Genomic DNA, 19,202 nt, shown 5'->3' on the forward strand with positions numbered 1-19,202 from the left:
AGCTGCGGGATCTGTCGTTTTGCGATCCAGACTCCTTTTAATCTGGTCAACTGGTTGGAGTTATGCTTCCCTTTGGTTGGAAGAATACTCCGTTTATATACCAGAGTGTTGGTCTGGGCCCCACAAATTTTCTCAGGAGTTTAGGGGTCGTGTGTTCCCTGTATATTGATGACTGTTTGAATGGGGAACTGTTTGCTTTGAAGGGTTTTTTGGTCATGCCCACTGTTGCAGAGGATGCCGGAATACAGCTATCAGTCTGCGGAGGCGGCTTTGTACATAGTTTGTTCAGTTCTTGTAAACGTCAGTTATTTTCTGGGCCTCTCCAAATGCGTTCTTGTCCCGTAACCAGGATCTGTTATTTAGGTATGATAGTGGATTCTATAGTGCAGGTTTTTTGCATTCCTGAAGATAAGAAGATAAAGTTTGCACAGCTACGCGAGCAAATACTTCTGCATGAAACTACTATTACCTTGAAGTCTTTACAGAGGTTAATGGGGAAATACAATACCTTCTCCCTGGCTTTTCTAGCGACTAAATTCTACATAAGGGAAATGGCGGCATCAATTGTGAAGGCTCCCAGAGGTGGTGAGGTGAATTTATCTTTGAATCTGAGAGAAGAAGAAGTGTTTTGGAGGTTGTTGGATGGTTGGGACAAGGCGATTCAGTGGAGAAGTGAACGTCATGTTGCCATCTCTTTTACTTCAGACGCTTCGTCTTTCCGTTGGGGAGCGGGAATTCACCTTCCTACTAGGACCATTTCTGTCGGTGACTACTGGGAAGAAACCGTTCGAGACAAGCGTATTAATGTGAAGGAAATGTGGGCCATCCTCAAGGGCTTGCAGTCACTTCCTGAAAGCGTCTCTGATTGTAGGATTGATGCACAGGTAGACAGCATGGTTGTTTTCCACGCTTGGTCTGGCTGTGGCCACGCTCTAGTAAGTTAACTCAGATTTCATAATTGATTTTCCAGTTCTTGGTGGACAGAAACCTTTCTCTGGAATGTCTTTTGTTCCTTCTCACCTAAGCCAGGCAGACTGGTTTTCGAGGAGACTATCTCGTTCAGGTGCTCTGCTTTCTCCTAAGTCTTCGGAAATCATCCAGCATTGGTTGGGAGGAATCAATAGCCATGATCTTGATTTGATGTCATTAGATTCCAATGTTCAACGTGTCTGGTGTGGGAACCTGTTAAAGCACTTTATGCCCTACCCTACTCCAGGGTCATCCAGTGTCAGTGTTTTTCACCAAGACCTCTCTGTTTGTGATCGTAACTGCATTAACACCTACGTTTTCCCACCATTTTCACTGATTGGGCCTCTTTTGTGTTTCCTCGCTTCAGTGAATGCAGTTGTTACGGTAGTAGTACCATTGATGTCCCCCTTACCCAGGCAGTGGCCATCATTAAATGCTTTGTCCAGCCACAGTGTTTTGCTGACGGAGAAGGGATCATCGGATATGTTCCTTTTCCATTCAAAGGATGGTTTTATACCTGGCCCCTCTCCATATAGCCTCTTGGCATTTAGGATTGGAAAAAACATGTCATTAACAACCTAACAGGAGAAACCTTCTCTCTTTTCAGTCTGCCGTTGGTACTCAGACTTTTCCAGCCATTTGTGTCATGCCCGGTTTGTTCCAAACCCAATGATTTTGATTTTCACTATTGTCAGAGATGTGGTTATCAGCGTCAGACAAGGTAACTTCAAACTTTGAAGAGTCTCAAGACCCCTATTGACCTGTGTTCAATAAGGGAGCGAAGGAAAACTTTGGTTGCTAGGTAACAGGCTACCCTTGTCAAAAACAAGGAAGTGCTTTAGAGATGGAGTTTTCACAGTTCTTAGAATCCACCTTGAAGAGGGACATTTGCTCGGCAATACCTGGCGATGTGATTGACTTCTTGATCTGGAAGGATAATTTTGGCAAGACAGTGGTACATATTGATACCTGCCCCTTCTTTGGTGAGAAGAGTGCTTCTTCTTGTGTTTGCCCTAAGCATTTAGCATATGGCTCTGTTGACTCAATTATTGGTAAATTGACAGCTATATTTAATAAGTATGGGAGATCCGCAACTGATAGTCTCTTCCCTGGGGTTACCAACCCCGCAGCTTCACCACTGGTTAAGTCCTATTTATTGGCTGTCAGAGAGGAACAGCTCGTCGCAAGAGTCATGCAGAGACAGGCTGAACTATTCTTTCTTCAGGATTTGGTGTTTTATCTGCAGAAATAGCTAAGCGCATGAACGTACACGTTCGTTCTTCAGCACAGCTATTTGTTCTGGTAAGAGATCAAGCCTTTTTTAAGGTACAATTCTTTGGTGGTGACAGGGCCGGAGATCTCGGTTGAATGAAAACAAGGGGGATTCTTTATTTTCCGGAAAAAAAGACTCTACTCTTTAACCGTACACTCACTAATTCTCTTTTTTGCTATCAAGCGTCATGCGGACTCTTCTGTTTGCCCGGTGACTGTAGTTGAGGTTTACATTAGCTTATGCGACCTATTGAAGATCTCTATCCGATAAGGATTTTTGTTTAGGCCCCTCAACCCATCTGGAGAAATTTTACCAGCACCTTTTGAGTTGGCTGTGGCTCAGGCGTGGCTCTTAATGTATGTTCACTAAATCCCGGCATTTGTTAATCGGAACGTTACTTTACATGGTCTAAGGAGTGGTTGTGCAATTTTGCTAGCCATTGCCGGAGCAAAGCTTGATGCGATCATGGATCACATGGGCTGGAAGTCCTCAAAGTCAGCACATCATTATATTAAGTTGAATCAGGTGCTTGGCCTTGGTGGGGCGGTGGACACCTTGTCTTTGTTGGAAGTGGATTTAGCGAAAGCTTACAAGCAGTATAACAACCTGCATGGCTTTACTATAGCATTCTAAACACTTGCTCTTCTCTTGTTTACTGTGTTTTGTGGAAACAAATATTGCGAATGTTTCAGGATGTAAAGCTTGTATTGTTTTCCCAAAGCATCTGAGACTTGGTTTTCTTGTTTTCAATAGAGGTAGATTTTAGCTAATGTTTACAGGACATTTCGTTAGCTTGCATAGGTTTTCATAGTTTTCATAGGTTCGTTTGGTCTTGTCTTGTTCATTTTTCTTTTGTGGAATAAATTTTGGAAATGCGTTCAAGGTTTGAAATAATTTGGCATGGTTTTCTCCATAGCATTTAGGACAGTCATGTTGAAATACTAGTGAGGGTTGGGAAATTAGTTTGGTTAAGGATGGGTAAGGTTGGGGGCTTATTTTTGGTATGGTTGTTTGGATTAGCCAGTGAATTCCATGGTGATTGCGGGGTGCAGTCTGGGGTGACTTTCCCATAACTAAATGCTAATGAGTATGCAAGGATAATGAACTATTCATACTTTATTAATATTCATTAGTCTTCATGCATAGTATATAAGGATGCCTTATTTATTCATAGTTGTCAGTTTTGCCTAACTTTGGCTGGAATCGTCCCACCCACCCTCCCCTTCTGCTTACTCTATTAGCACCTTTCATGTTTTCCCCAGTGAGCTCGCTTGTCTGGGGTGACTTTCCCATAACTAAATGCTAATGAGTATGCAAGAAGGATAATGAACAATTACATGTTAATAAATATACCCCTGGTGACGACAGTGCCAATAGGCCATTTGCATTATGACATCAAAGCGCAAAGGCTTTTGGTAGCTGTAGTAAAGTTGGCGGGTAGACATTGTAATATGAACAAAATATCTCTGACAGAAGAAGACCTCCCTGAGGTGTCAATTAATTGAAGTTGTGAAAATTACTTCTGATGTTGTGCATAATGCATCTCCTTGCAACTGATGATGCATTTCTGTCACTGGTATCCTCTGTTCCCCAGTGTACTAAAGCAAACCTTAAATGCTAAAAAATTGTTCCCTGAAAGTTGAATTTCACGAGCTTTCTGGTATATTCCTTTTTACAAGGTACAGGGTCAAGGTACAAGGTCTGTTTTACAGGTATGCCTAGAGACATCCTGAAGAGGGTGTTGAAGTTATCCCTATTCAATGACCTCTCCCAACACAGAAACTTACTTATAAACTAAGACCAGACCAGGAAACCGGGAACTACATGCCCTACTCTTATCGAACAGTATCGTGGGTTCTTTAACGTCCCCTTCAGGTTGATACAGAGGGTGAAGGAGACAAGGCCAACAGTTTAACGTCACTGCCCAATGACACAATTTTAAGGCTGGGGAGAGAATATTATTTTCACACCACTTGCTGGAAATGGGGAATTTTCAGTCAAATGTTAGCCATTTATGAACAATCAAAATTTGACCGAAATCGCTTTCATCCCCTGTCTCTTTCTTCACTGTTAGTCACCACTGGTGATAAGCCCACAGTCATTGCTGTTTGTGGCTTTCATCTTGCGGATAGAATTTTCTATAACAGAAGCATTGACAGCTACAGCAGCGTAACACGATCGGAATCATACGAGGCTCGCTTTGCCAATTCAGGAAATGCTTTTTCCCACAAAATGTATTACAACTGCTGACAACCTTTGCACATTTGACTTCATAGTGCAAATGGCCTATTAACCAAGTAGTAGAATAGAACAATATGGGAGAAAACGAGAAATGAACTTAGTTGTTAATTAAAGGTTTTCTTTTTCATGCTACTATCTTTTAGAGGCAACATCATCAGGGATCTTGTCAAAAGTGCAGTGCCGTGTATTTTAACAGATATAAGCCTGAAAAGTGTCAGTCTTTTGGATTTCACATTGGGGGATCCTATCAACCCAAATCCGAAAAAAAACATCAATGTTCCTCAGTGTGTTGAATTCTTAAATCATGTAACTTGCCGATTTTTTTCATCTCGCACTGTCAGGAATCTACGGTGTGTTTTTATTGTAGATGGTGAGCAAACTCAATGCCACAACGAGCAATGCAAGCTTGCAAGAGCTGCATTTGTTAACAGCAATAGTGCTTGTTCATTTACCTGCCCTCACATTGTGCAAGCAGAGGAAGCAGTTCAACCTCTGTCCACTCATACCTTGACACCTGAGGTAATTTCCCAGTACAAAGCAGATCAAAGTACCAAGGACAGATTGTTTGAGGTTATGAATACAGTTCCATTTCCACATTTGCATCGGTTATCAGAGTCTGTTTTCTGTGCTTGTGGGTCATCAACTTCTTCAAAACCAATTGGATTTGTCCATCTTACACTGGCAAATTGGAAAATGGACTGTTCGTCAAGTGACTGTAAAGGGTATGGCAGTGTCATGAGGCGGGAAAAGAAAAAGAAAATATGCATACACTGTCATACCCTTTTGTGTTTCTATGGTGTGCCGATGTTAATGCCAGCAACATCTTCTGCTCAGGCTGAGGCAACGTCTTGGGATGTCTCTGCCATTTCCAATTCTCCATGCCCTTCCACTTCCCATCCGATGGTAACAGCAACTGCATCTTTTGCAACAGCAACTACATCGTCTGCATGCAATGTATCAGAAAGCAGTATCTCAAGAGATTCCACCATCAAGCTTAAAATGCTCAACTCTTTGCATTACGACAATCCTGCCAATATTTTGGGTAGGATTGCCTTAAATGACAGCCACTCAAACGGCCCTGAAAATATTAAAAATGGTTGGCCAAGTTCCTTCTCTCCAGAGGTTGATTACTGTTGTCTTTGCGGAAGCCAGTTGTCAACCCCTCGACCACATCCGGGACAGAAAGCAGGACCTGTGTCATATATACTGACCAGTGCTGTGACCTTTTTGCCAGTTGAGGTTTTCATTAAGTTCTGTCAGGAGGCTGGGTGCAAGGTGATGCATCAAGCATTCCCTTTCTATTTTGGTTAGTAATGAGTGTAGTTTTAATGTTTTATGACAAGCTCACTTAATATACTATATGATCAATTTTAACCATGAGTTAATTTTTTCAGCAAATGAGACTAATACTAGAATCATTGTGTAGTTACACAAAATATGCATACTCCACTCATAGAAGGTTTTCTTTTTTTGTGTCCCCCTCCCTAGATTAATTTTCAATTTAGTTCCAGTTTTCATTGTTTTGGGTTTCCAATTTGGAATTTGCAACAACCTTACAGTTTTTTCTTCTTGTAATGATTTTCATTTGCTACTTTTTCAACATCTTCTTCCCAATAATTATGGTTATTTCTTTATAGCTTTTCACATGGTCATATTTTCATAAGTTTTGTATATACTACACACCAAGTTGATGTAATGTGCTTGCTTCATTAATATTTATGATTATATTGTTTGCTGTTTTCTAGGACTGTTTAATATCAGTGATAAGCTCGTTGTGTCTCTAGACATTTTGATGGAGCTCAGAGAGTTCTTCAAGTGTGGATTCCCTCTCACAGTTGCCATTGACAGCAAGCTTGCTGTTCTTTCATTAAAAGCAAAGCAGGTATCAGCACAGTGGTTTTGTCCTTGGTTTAATTGCATTCAAGTGATTTTTACGTTAGGTTTGCCTCTTAAATCAGAAAGTGTGGCATAACAGCTAATACAATTATTCCAGAAGCTTGTGTTGGATATGAGGTGATAACTAGCCATTAAGTGTGTAAGTGCCCCTATAGCACGAGTTTAAATCCCTTATTTGATTTGGTTTAATCTTTAAAGTCACACTAGGTGGCTCGTCACGTGCTCTTAAGTCGTCTCATGTTTCCATACGGAACTCATGTTGCGCTAGACATCTATTATGTAATTCAATATAATTTAGGAAAAAAGGACCTTTGATCAGTTTTCGCAAGCACTTGTGCTCCGAAGGGAAGAAATTACTTCTTATTAGTTAGTCATATCGAAGGAAGGAAAGGTTCCATTGATGTCAACTCTCGCCAGATCCGGCAATAATGTAAGTTTGATTTACCTGGAATATTTCTTAAGCTATTTGCTCGGCTCTAATTTTGTAAATCAATTGGTTTTAGTTTCACGATACAATACAACAATAAAGAAGGCGTTTCAAAAGAAGTTTGGTACAAAATAGGTTGTGTCTATCCGTGGATTTTGTGTGGTCCAGCTAGCGGTGGACAAGCGCCACTATAAAGTGTGTTTTTCTGAAAGAACTTTATTTGCTATTGAATTTTTTTGGTTCAATGAAAGTGCATTACTAAGTGGAACATATTATTGATTGATTCTACCTGACAAATGTACATATCGGTATTATCCAGTAATTAGTTCGGAAAGATTATTGTTGTGACAGATAAATTCATAACACATGATCGTTTTCTTTATATACAGTACTGCTTTTCATGGTAAAAGTCTGCTTATTTGCGTAACCAGACTTATGTGATCCAGTTAGAAAAAAAGAAAAGATTTTCTAGACGTATTTTAAAAAAAATATGCCCCGTTTTTTCAGTCTGTGCCATCTTTAGACTACATTTCTGATTTGTTGTACAATGGATTTTATTGTTTTGAGATGTTGACTGCCTGAAGTCTTGACAGTCAAATCTGTGGTATTTGTGGGGTTTTGGGTGAGGTGTATTTGGGTGATAGTAACCAGAAGAATTGTTGCAGCTGCAATGAGGTTTGTACATTTCTTTACATTTTTTTACAGATAACTTCTCCCAGTAGTTTAGCACTCAAATCTCCTATATGTTTCCATTTTAGATTGAGTTTACAATGCGAATGACAGGGTGAGGTTTCAATCCTACAAATTGATGCAATCAAAGAGTCTCAACTGTCAAGATTCAAAAAAAAGGTTATCATATACTTCCCCTTTTTAGACCATTTTCATGCTGGAATACAGATTTTTAGAGCCTGCAGCAAACTGAGAAGCCCACCCAGTCACTTTATACTCTGTATTTTTGTTCCTATTTTTTATGAAGAATTGTGCATTTCGAAATTACTGGAAGTGAGAGTAGGGCAAGTGGAGGTTGAATATTTATTGAGAGTCCAGTTATTACAGTCTGCTGTCATCTTGCGGATACTTCTTTTTCGTAGCCTGCATAGCAAGCATTTCCATATGATTTTTAAGCACTTTTTCACACACAACAAACATTCGTAAATTGGCTTTTTAGCACTCAAAAACCACATGGAAATGCTTGCTATGCAGGCTATCTTTTTCATGTGTGTGCAGTCTTACCGGTAATTCAAGTATTGAAATATTTATTACTGCAACAGAGATGGCTGTGTAGTAACATTCTATCATTACTTGTTTCTATTGAAAACATTGAATGGGTCGGAAGTAAAAGCCAACATGAAACATAGATTTAAAGTTATAGTGCATGTCACATGCCACATCATAGTAATTTTGTTTACATACCCTAATAATGGATGCATCAGTTTTATGCTATCAGATTTCCTATGCTCCTGAATCACAGCAGTTGACCACTGGAAAACATCCACTGCCATTGGATGAAATTCTGGAAAGAACCAAGTGCTATTTTGTGGAATGCAACACATACACCCCTTCTGCAAAACCACTAAAATTTCATGTGTTGGAAATCCCACCAGTTGTTGCACCAAAGCTTTGTGGTGCAAATATTTGGAATACTGAAATAGAAAAAAAAAGTCAGTTTTTGAAAAAGCAGACTAAATCTGTTGAGGGTAAGTAAAACCAGTTCAGAGTGGTTCTTGTGAACAAATAGGTAGTTTCATCTCATAACAGCATTGATAAGTTGTTAAAAAAAAGAGTTCCAGGTATTCTCATTTCACAAAATAACTCACTGAGGGCACCCTGAAAACAGTGTGTAAAACGTTTTACCCGGCTTTAAGGAAGAAATCTTTGAATTGTTTGTTTGATGTTAAAAATGTTCGGTGTGTAGCCAGGTATGTTAAAAATTGGTAAAAAAGGAAAGGAATTAAATGGTTGTCACTGGCTAAACATATGGTTATTGGACGTTTCGGCCACTACTGTTGCCTTCTTCAGCAAAAGATGGAAAATGCAAATGTTAAACGGCGTCCTGCTAGAATATGTAATAGATGTGTGATAAAACTAAATGAGCAATAATCTCTAGAGTATTCTTAATGAGTGTAAAAATTCTTAATGCCATTGTACACATTCGGTAGCGCTATGTGTTCGTTTATAGCGTTCCTGTCTCGCATGGAATGCCAAGCTTCAAGAATTAGTCTTTGTTTCCATACTGATGATCTGTCGACAATTTCAACATTCTCCAAATCTATTTGGTAGATCCCGATCTATCAGTAGATCCTGACAAGATTCTAGTATCTTTTGACGTCGTGTCACTGTTTACTTGCATTCCAACCCACCTAGCAATCGAAGTGGTTAAAGAGAGACTGGACTTTGACCAATCACTACCGGAAAGAACTAACTTGTCTATCCAAAATATCATGACACTTCTACAGTTTGTCCTTGACAACAATTTCTTCATATTCCAAGGCAACCATTACCAACAAATTTTCGGTTGTTCGATAGGATCCCCAGTCAGCGCCATCTTGGCCAATCTCGTCATGGAACATGTCAAAGAAAAGGCTCTCTCATCGACCCCTAACCCTCCTAAATGGTGGTTTAGATACGTAGATGACAGCCACGTATGTGTTAAAAGAGAGCACGTAGATGAATTCCACTCACATCTCAATTCCATCAACCCTCACATCAAATTTACAATCGAGATAGAATCAGAAGGTTCCATTGCCTTTCTCGACACAAAAACAACCACACAAGAAGATGGCTCGATCGCTGTGTCTGTTTACAGGAAAGCTACTAACACCAACCGTTACCTTGATTTCAAATCACACCACCATCCTCAGCATAAACACTCGGTCGTGCGCACTCTCATGGATCGCTCAAGGAACATTCCTTCCACGGAGGAGGAAGTTTCACGGGAAACTAAACGAGTAACGAAAGCCCTTGCCACTAATAACTACCCTGCAAATTTCATTCACAATGGCCGCTAACTGAGTAGACAACAAGAAACAAATGATACCGACCATCGTGGTTTTGTCATCCTTCCCCATGCCAAAGGTTTTTCCGAAAGAGTCGCAAACGTTCTTCGAGGTTTCAATATCAAGGTCGCCCATAAACCTATTCGTACCATCTCGAACATACTCAAAAAACCTAAAGACAAGATCGAGAAAGAGGCTTCCAGAGGCATTGTTTACAAGATAAAATGTAAAGATTGTGACTGTGTTTATGTTGGTCAGTCATCACACGCATTAAAAACATGTATGAAAGAACACGCAAAGGCTATAGCAACATTGGACAAAAACTCTTTATTGGCCAAAAACCATATGCTCAACGGTCACCAAATAGATTTGGAGAATGTTGAAATTGTCGACAGATCATCAGTATGGAAACAAAGACTAATTCTTGAAGCTTGGCATTCCGTGCAAGACAGGAACGCTATAAACGAACACAGAGTGCTACCGAACGTGTACAATGGCATTAAGAATTTTTACACTCATTAAGAATACTCTAGAGACTATTGCTCATTTAGTTTTATCACACATCTATTACATATTCTAGCAGGACGCCGTTTAACATTTGCATTTTCCATCTTTTGCTGAAGAAGGCAACAGTAGTGGCCGAAACGTCCAATAACCATATGTTTAGCCAGTGACAACAATTTAATTCCTTTCCTTTTTTACCAATGTTTGTTTGATGTACACATAAACAGACTTTTCTTGTTTGTAATTACTGGCACTTCAATATTCTTTTTTGGAATTATATTTGGAGCTTTTAGTTTACTCCTTTCCTTAAATGGTGTCATTTCCTACATGGTCACCCTCAATAATCTTCGAGAAACCAGCTAAATGGCTACAGCTACCCACATAGTTCAGAGCTCAGTAAATAAAGTGTCCCCCTATGTGTTCATTTGCGATACGTCTTTTGGTTTCGTCAGGCATTGATTGCCGTGCACCTGGTGTGGGAAATAACCTGTAGGGAAAGTTAAGTGGATGTTTTGAGATTAAAATTCGGGTGCCAAAACTATTGGTTTTTGTTGTCTTCCGGTCTTTGTTCGTTCCAGGCTTTCTGTACTGGAAGTAAGAAACACTCGAAAAATTGAAATGTGGAAATTGGCATCCGAATTGCAATTTCTATTTTCCACGAAAATTGAAAATTGAAAATTGGTATCAAATTTTAATTTTCGTTTTTCTTGTAGATTGAAAATTGAAATTTTATGTTTAATTTTCAATTTTTGTTTTCTTGGAAATTGAAAATCAAAGTTTAAATTTCGTTTTTTTAAATTGTAGAAAAACAGATGGCACTCAAGTACATGCATTCGCATTGTGTACCTTAGTGCCAACCATTTTCCTACGATGTGGGAAAACGGAATGTGTGAAACTTCCAGTTTCGTTTTTCGTTTACCCACGCCATTGGAAAAGGAAATTCAAGATTCCATTTTCGTTTTCCGTTTTCCTACTACATTGAAAATGGAATTCTAACGTCTATTTTTGTTATTCGTTTTCCCACAACTTTGGACAACAGAATTCTGATTGTCATTTCTTTTTTTCGTCTTTCGTTTTTTTTGTTGTGAGATATTGAAAAACGGCATTTTAACTTTGATTTCCGTTTTTCGTTTCTGTGTTTTTGTCACTTTTATATGCTACCTAAACCAGCTCAGAAGAATGCTGGCACTTCCTGTCGCTAACAATAGACCTGGAAACCATGTGCACATCCTTGATGAAGTCTTTGTCTGCCTCTTTCATATTGAGGAAAATAATAGTTATGAAGACCTTCTCGATGTAATCAAGAACCGTTACCTGAATCTAAGGGGCTGCATAGTAGTTTGCTGAGTGTAAAAAGGTTTTTCAGTTGGCATGGTAAATAAAGAGAAGGTCATTTGCAGATGGAACAGTCGATATCTGGTCAGTGTAAAATTTAGGACTGCGGACTGGGGTAAAATTCAGACTGAGGGTAAAAATGCAGACTGCAGACCAGGGGTAAAATGCAGACAGTAGACTTTTAACTGAGTTGTGTCACTGTTTCCATCATTGAGAGCTAGCCGTAAACAGGCAAACTGGAGCATTATTTAGGCTAACCTGAGTGATATTCAGGCTAACCAGAGCATTGCAAACTTTAACTACAATATGCCTGAATAAACCAGTTTCCGGTTAGAAATCGATAATGGAAATAACACCGTCGATATATACTTAAAAAGTCTGTAGTCTGCATTTTATTCCCGGTCTCCAGCCCGAATTTTGCACCAGAAGAATGTTAGTGTCAGCTTAATAGGCTACTGTCTGGAAATAATACAACAGAACAAGAAAACGAAGAGTTCAAATTCCGTTTTTCAATGTCTTGAGAAAATAGAGGAAGAAAAACAGAAATGACAATTGTATGATGGCCCTGAAGGCTCACAATTCAGTTGTGATTTTTCACAGTTCACTTGTGATTTTTCACTGTTCAGTTGCAATTTTTGAAACAGTTTAGTTGTGATTTTTCACAGTTCAATTCTGATTTTTGAAACAGTTCAGTTCTTATTTTTCACAGTTCAGTTCTGATTTTTGAAACAGTTAAGTTGTGATTTTTTTGGTTGGATGAAAGTACTGAAGTCAATAAGGGAGAATCCCAAAATATTTCCGAAATCTGAAAAAAAATTTTTTAAAATCCAAAAAAATATTTCAAATCATAATGTTTTTTTGGAAATCATCATTGAAGATTTTATCAGATCTCAAAAACTATTACAAATCTTAATAAAATTAGACTCCACAAATATTATTTTGCAAATCCTAAACAAGTTTGCAAGTCCAAGAGTTGCTGCTAAAACCAGAAAACAAACATATGCAGTACATATAATGTCATTTTATATTGAGCCATTTTTTTGACTGTTGGTAATAGACATCAAGGTTATTTGGTTGGAGCAGGAATGGCAGATCACTTAATAACCTCCAATCAGATGAAAGTGGGTGGGCGCACTGATATTACTTAGATTGCATGCACTGTTAATTTCGGCCTCCTCGCCATTCAATGGCAATGCCAGGCTTAACAGAACTTTAAGGTTTCCCTCCACCTCCCCCGCTCCAGCCAAATACCTTGTGAGTTGATTGTCCATGTAGTGGTTTTTTCATGCCTCACCTTTGCTGAAGATATCATCAAATGCTTGTTATTTTAAGATAGGATATTTGAGAAAAATGAATGTCACGCTAGTGGCCTTATTTATGCCAGAAAGTTGTTTGCTCATGGTGTTTGCTTACCTTATTTAATGTGCTTCAGCAAATGAGTGTGACGAGAGCAGTCCCCAAACCCTTCCGAGGAGTAAAATGGAACGAGATAAAAAATATTTTGCAAATCTGAAAAAATGTTTTGTCACGTGTTAATTGCACCAGCAGTCTGCCAGCATCAGTGGTTTTCCCGCCATTTTGCCCCATCCAAAATGGTGGAGTTTTGTGTCTCATGTGGATCTAAAGTGAACCCTAGAGACAAATTTTGCTTCAAATGTGGTTCGAAAGTTGCAGAGACATCACATCCAAGTGCAAGAATAAGTACACCCAAAGATGAACGTGCTTTGTCCTCTTCATCTACGAGGTCATTATCACAATATTTGGCCTCCAAAGCGGAAGAACGCAGAGGACATAAGCTTACCAAGCCAAACAACAAAACTGGTTTTAAAAGGAAAGTCAACCATCCAGGATCCAGTTCCAGACAGGTTGTGGACAATAGAGTTGTGATTAACGTTGGCTTAATAACTGAAAATGAAGAAGGAAATTTGGCTTAGTGAGCGAGAGAAGAGTGGCGTTGAAAGTGGGTAAAGATTATGGGGTCGTGAAGGTGTACCAGGCTGCCGTAAAAAAACACGCAGATCACAATCAATTTTTCTGTGGAGAAGATTACATCTTGCTGTATCCTGATCAAAAGGTGGTTCTTAAAGTACCGGAGAGTGACAAAGATTTCTCTGTAGTGTTATATAAGCAAGAGCTAGCAAAGCCTTACTCTAAGGTGGATCTGTATATTTGTACAGAAACAGAGTTCAAGAAAGATAGGGAAACAGATGACATGTCAGACCAAAGAGCAGAGAGAGACTGGGTCAGGCATGGAGCAAGAGTAGATGCGCTTTTGTGTGCTCCGGCTTAATGTGAATCTAGGGGAGTTTTTTGAAGTTTTTAATGGAAGATTTATTTCAAAAACTTAAAAGAAAAAGCACAAAGAGTAGCTCTACCTCTAGCGAGGAGGATAACTGACCATCTGAAGATAAAAGATCGAAACTTGACCTGTCAGAAGAGGATTGCGGAATCGACAAAGTGCATTCAGTACTAGAAATGGCGGAAGACCTGTTGCCTAAACTTGACATTGTCCTTAAAAAACTGGAGGCGATGGAAACAAAACTCGACAACCTTGGAAGCTATGTCAAAAACGTGGACGCTAAAGTAAATACGTTAACTACGAAAGTCGAAACTCTGGAGGCGACAACAAGAAATGCAATGAAGTCTATCGAAGAGCTCGACAGAGGATTGGCGTTCCTGAACAGCAACGTCGAAGGGCTAAAGAAACTGGAGAAAGACTGCACCACTCTCAGACAAGAGGTTCTGTACATGGGAGTTTACCAAAGGAGAGAAAACCTTCGTTTTTATGGTATTGAAGAAGACCCTGAAGGTGCAGAGGACACACGGCAAGTGCTGATAGATTTCTTGCAGTCAGAGCTTGGCATCGACGATGCCAGTGATATAGAATTTCAGAGAGTTCACAGAATTGGCCGCTTTAACCAGCGAGCACCCAAACCTCGACAGATCATCGCACGTTTTCTGCGCTATCCGGATCATGAAAGGGTCATGACCTACGCCAGGAAATTGAAAGGTAAAAATTTTGGAATATCTGTGGACTTGCCCAAAGAAATTGTTGATCAAAGAAAGAAGGTGCTGCCTAATTTTTTTGCTGCAAAGAAGGCGGGCAAGTCGGCCTGTTTCAGTAGGGCTGAGCCTGATAAACTGTTTATTGATGGCAGATTATTTTCTGCTTAGACTTGCCACTCAGACTATGTTTTCTTTTTTTTCTATTCCTTTTTGAAATGTAATGGAGCCACAAAGTTAATTTATACTGTCTGTATTTACCATTCTAGTTGCAAGACCTTGTCTGTTGGTAGCTTAATTAACAGCTTTACGCTGGCTGCTATTTTCATACCTTTTTCCATATTATTGTGTAACGTGTTTGTTGTTTGTATGTTTTCAATACTGTTGTTTTTTGTCATTGTTCGGTTTTCATTTTTCAGGAGGCTTTATCACCTCATTCTAATTTTCGTCGCACATAAGTCCTTCACATTGTTTTCTCACACAAAGGAGCACGGTAAAAGTTATTTTTCTGTACTTAATTTGTCTAATTCTCAAAGCGCAATGTAAATTTTGGATTGTTATCACTCAATGCTCAGGGAATTTGAACTTTTGAGAAGCGAAAGGCACTCTTTCACTGGTTGTCTAAAAATAAGGCCGACATAGTCTTTTTGCAAGAAACTTACAGTTTGCCAGATGTAGAAAATTTATGGAAAACCCAGTGGAAAGGAGATCTTTACTTTGCTCACGGCTCTGAGCATAGTAGAGGTGTTTTAATTCTTGTCATAGAAAGGATTAATTTTGAATTGAAATCATGTACACATGATAAGAAAGGCCGTTATATCATTTTAATAGGCAATGTGCAGGAGCAGCCATTTGTTTTTGTCAATATTTATGCTCCAAATAAAACCAGCGAGCAGTGCACCTTTTTCCAGGAGATCCAAACTGAGCTTGATAGTCTAAATATAGAAGCTGATTGTGATGTAATCATTGGAGGAGATTTCAATGTAATCTTAGATCCTGAGTTTGATGGCTTAGGAGGAAAGCCTAAATTAAAAGAATCCGTCAAAATTATAGAACAAATCCGTCTGTCATTTGACTTAGTAGACATTTGGAGAGTTAGGAATCCACATGAGAGGCATTTTTCGTGGTGACAAAAAAATCCAGTAATTCAATGATGATTAGATTTCTGGCTAACTTCAAGTAGTTTGCAAGAAGATGTAGAGAGCGTAGACATTATACCTGCGATTAAATCGGATCACTCAGCAATCACATTGTTTATTAATGGAATTGAAGACGAACGTCATGGGCCCTCCTTTTGGAAGTTCAATGCAAGCTTAATTGATGATGAAAAGTATGTATCACTCATTAGAGATAAATATTGTACATGGATTGAGGAAGGTAGAGAAATTGAAGATCCTCGTGTTCTGTGGGACTATATTAAATATAAAATTCGACAAGAAATGATTGTCTATAGTAAATCGAAGGCTAGAGAAAGAAGAGCAACATTAACGAGTTTGGAAAGGAAGATAAAAGATTGTCAAATGGCATGTGATAAAGACCCAAGCTCAAAAAATTTGAATGATTTGGAAATTCTTCAAACAGACTATGACCGTATGTACAAGTTTATTGCACAAGGAGCAATTGTAAGATCAAGGGCAATCTGGTATGAATATGGCGAAAAAAGTAATAAATACTTCTTGAATCTGGAGAACTCTCGAAAAAAGAAAAGCTGCATAAGAAAACTAAACACAGGAAATGACAAAAGTACGACAAATCCTAAAGAGATTCTAAATGAACTTCAGTTTTTTTTATGCAAACCTGTATGATAAGAAGGTCGACCATTCGGACGAAAATTTAATTGAATCTTTTCTCAGTACAGTGAATACCAGTAAATTAACAGTTGAACAATGCGATTCAATAGACAAACAACTTACTATGAGTGAATGTTTCGCAGCTTTAAAAACTTTTAAGAAATATAAAACACCTGGAAACAACGGATTAACGGTTGAGTTTTATCTAGCATTCTGGCCTCTTGTTGGAAAATGTCTCGTTGAATGCCTAAATTTCGCACATCACCATGGTGAATTGTCCACCTCCCAAAAGCAAGCAATGATTATGCTAATTGAAAAGAAAGATGAAGACAAAAGACTTCTGAAAAACTGGCGTCCAATCTCGCTGATTAACATGGATGTCAAAATTGCATCTAAAGCAATGGCTATGAGGTTGGAATCAATTTTACCCTTCCTTGTTCATCACAGCCAAAATGCATTTATCAAAGGAAGATCAATTTTTGACGCGATAAGAACAATCAATGATATTTTAGAATATGCAAAGAGAAGTAACAGATCCGGAATTCTGGTAGCAATTGATTTTGAGAAGGCTTTTGATTCCCTTAACCAAGCTTTCCTGGTCAAAGTTTTGCAAAAGTTTAATTTCGGAACATATTTTTTGCAATGGATCCGAACTTTTTATACAAATCTATCAAGTTGCGTTTTAAACAATGGTTTCGCCACCAATTTTTTCTCTGTCAGCCATGGAGTTATTCTCTCTCTGCTCTTCATTCTATCTTTGGAAATACTTGCATGTTTCATTAGACAAGATCGTAATATCCACGGCTTAGTAATCAATAATGAGGAAATAAAATTAACCCTTTTTGCTGATGATGTAACATGTTTCTTAAGAGATAGGCTTTCTTATTTGCACCTATTTGTAATTCTTAAATTCTTTTCAAGGTTTTCCGGTCTACGTGTAAATGATGACAAAATTGAACTATTTGCAATTGGACCGCAAAAATTAGTACAAGAAGAATTTTATCGTAAAACGTGCACATCGATTAAAATATTAGGAGTTTATTTTGATTATCATAAGACAACGAGAAGGAATTTAAACTTCAGTTCTATTCTCAAGTCTATTAAAAAAAACTCTTAATATTTGGAAGTGGCGAGGTCGCACACTACTCAGCAGAATTCAAATCGTTAAAACGTTTGCTATCCCCAAATTTATGTATAAGGCCTCACTAATCTCAGTCTCGGAAGATCTTATTAAAGATGTGAACAAACTGCTCTATGGTTTTATCTGGAAAGGGAATGACAAGATAAAACGGACTGCTCTTATTAATGATATACAGAACGGTGGCCTAAAAGTGTTCAATATCCAATCAATGATTTTGTCACAGAGAGTTATTGCATTGAAACGATTTATTGAAGACTACAATAGCCCTTGGAAGAGCGCCCTTGAAGCGTTCTTAGGTGACATTGGCAGAAAATCTATTTTATGCTGCAATTTTGACACCCGTAAACTTCCTATTTATCTACCGGACTTCTACAAAGAGTGTCTCAATGCGTGGTCTTATGTTAGTACAACTAACGTTGTTTCTTATGACGATGTTATTAACCAAACAATATGGAACAATTAGTTTCTCCTTATTGAGAACAAGTTGTGTTATATAAAACACCTGGCTGTCCATGGAATTGTTAAAATAGGAGATTTGATATCTGACAATGGTAGGTTTCTCGAAAGTGAAAAATTATTACAAGCTCGACTATCTCCTGTCCACCTTTTTAAATTAATGGCATCGTTAATGCTATTCCCAATGAATGGAAGCTTATCATCAAACAAAGTCAGCAACATATTTGTCCCCCCTCGAATGACACGTTTCAAATTAACACAGAAAACGCTACGGTAAATGTTTTGAAAGTTACTTTGGAAATGCTTTACAATGAATTTAAACGCAAAAAGCAAACGTCGCCTTCTGCTCAAAAGAAAATAAAACTAAAGTACCCAAATCTTTCTCTGGAATGGAAAGAAATTTACTCTCTTCCGTTTACGGTCACACATGATACAAAAACTAGGGAATTTCAGTACAAGCTGTTAAATAACATTGCTTTTACAAATGAAAAATTATTCAGACTTAAAATGATTGACTCTCCACTTTGCGCCTTTTGTCAAACAGAAGTCGAGTCCCCTGAGCACTTATTCTTTCATTGCAATGTAACAAAATCTTTCTGGCAGTTGCTTTGTTCCTGGATTTCTGAAAAAAAGGTAATCTGGACATCCTTAATGCTAGAAAATGTTATCTTCGGTGTATTCAATATCACAGAGGACTTTCATATTCTAAACCATTTTATTTTATTAGCTAAATATTATATTTATAACTGTAAATTAAATATTATATATCCTTCTCTAAAGGTCTTCATGGCCAAGGTTAAAGCAACTTGCCAGATTGAACAGAAAATTGCAGCTAACAGCAATAAATTGGTAAAACATTATAAAAAATGGAACAAATTTCTACCATGCTTCAGTTAATTTAGTTTTATGTTTTTGTGATAATGTATGTAGAGATCTATTTATATTTACATTGTAATAGGCTTCTTTACCTCCCCTTTTCTTCTTTTTTTTTAAATGTAAAATTGTAAAACTAGCATTACAGTATCTCTTTGCTTGTCCATTGCACAACTTACAAATAAAAACAATAAAATACAAAAAAAAAAGACTGAAGAGCAGAGAAATAGCCTTGCAAGGATGATCTAATTGACATACAGTCGAACCTTGATTATCCGGACTCGTCGGGACCTCAGTA

The 19,202-nt window shown here is 38.2% G+C and overlaps 2 protein-coding genes and 1 pseudogene across 2 annotated transcripts; all 3 read left to right on the forward strand.

Annotated features, from left to right (window-relative positions):
* Positions 1-5,056: 5,056 nt before the first annotated feature.
* Positions 5,057-6,455, forward strand: LOC149115363 (uncharacterized). Its single transcript, XM_089285673.1, has 2 exons — positions 5,057-5,789; positions 6,229-6,455. The coding sequence occupies exons 1-2, from the start codon at positions 5,057-5,059 to the stop codon at positions 6,453-6,455; spliced, it is 960 nt and encodes a 319-aa protein (XP_089141799.1).
* Positions 6,456-8,989: 2,534 nt separating this feature from the next.
* On the forward strand, positions 8,990-10,267 carry LOC149115364 (uncharacterized; annotated as a pseudogene).
* Positions 10,268-14,096: 3,829 nt separating this feature from the next.
* On the forward strand, positions 14,097-14,834 carry LOC149115365 (uncharacterized). The gene has a single exon (XM_089284879.1). The coding sequence runs from the start codon at positions 14,117-14,119 to the stop codon at positions 14,813-14,815; it is 699 nt and encodes a 232-aa protein (XP_089141005.1). The 5' UTR covers positions 14,097-14,116; the 3' UTR covers positions 14,816-14,834.
* The last annotated feature ends 4,368 nt before the right edge of the window (positions 14,835-19,202 follow it).

This window comes from Orbicella faveolata, unplaced genomic scaffold (assembly GCF_042242905.1).
Source record: "Orbicella faveolata isolate gen_17 unplaced genomic scaffold, um_ofav_v1 contig_13, whole genome shotgun sequence".
NCBI lineage: Eukaryota > Metazoa > Cnidaria > Anthozoa > Scleractinia > Merulinidae > Orbicella > Orbicella faveolata.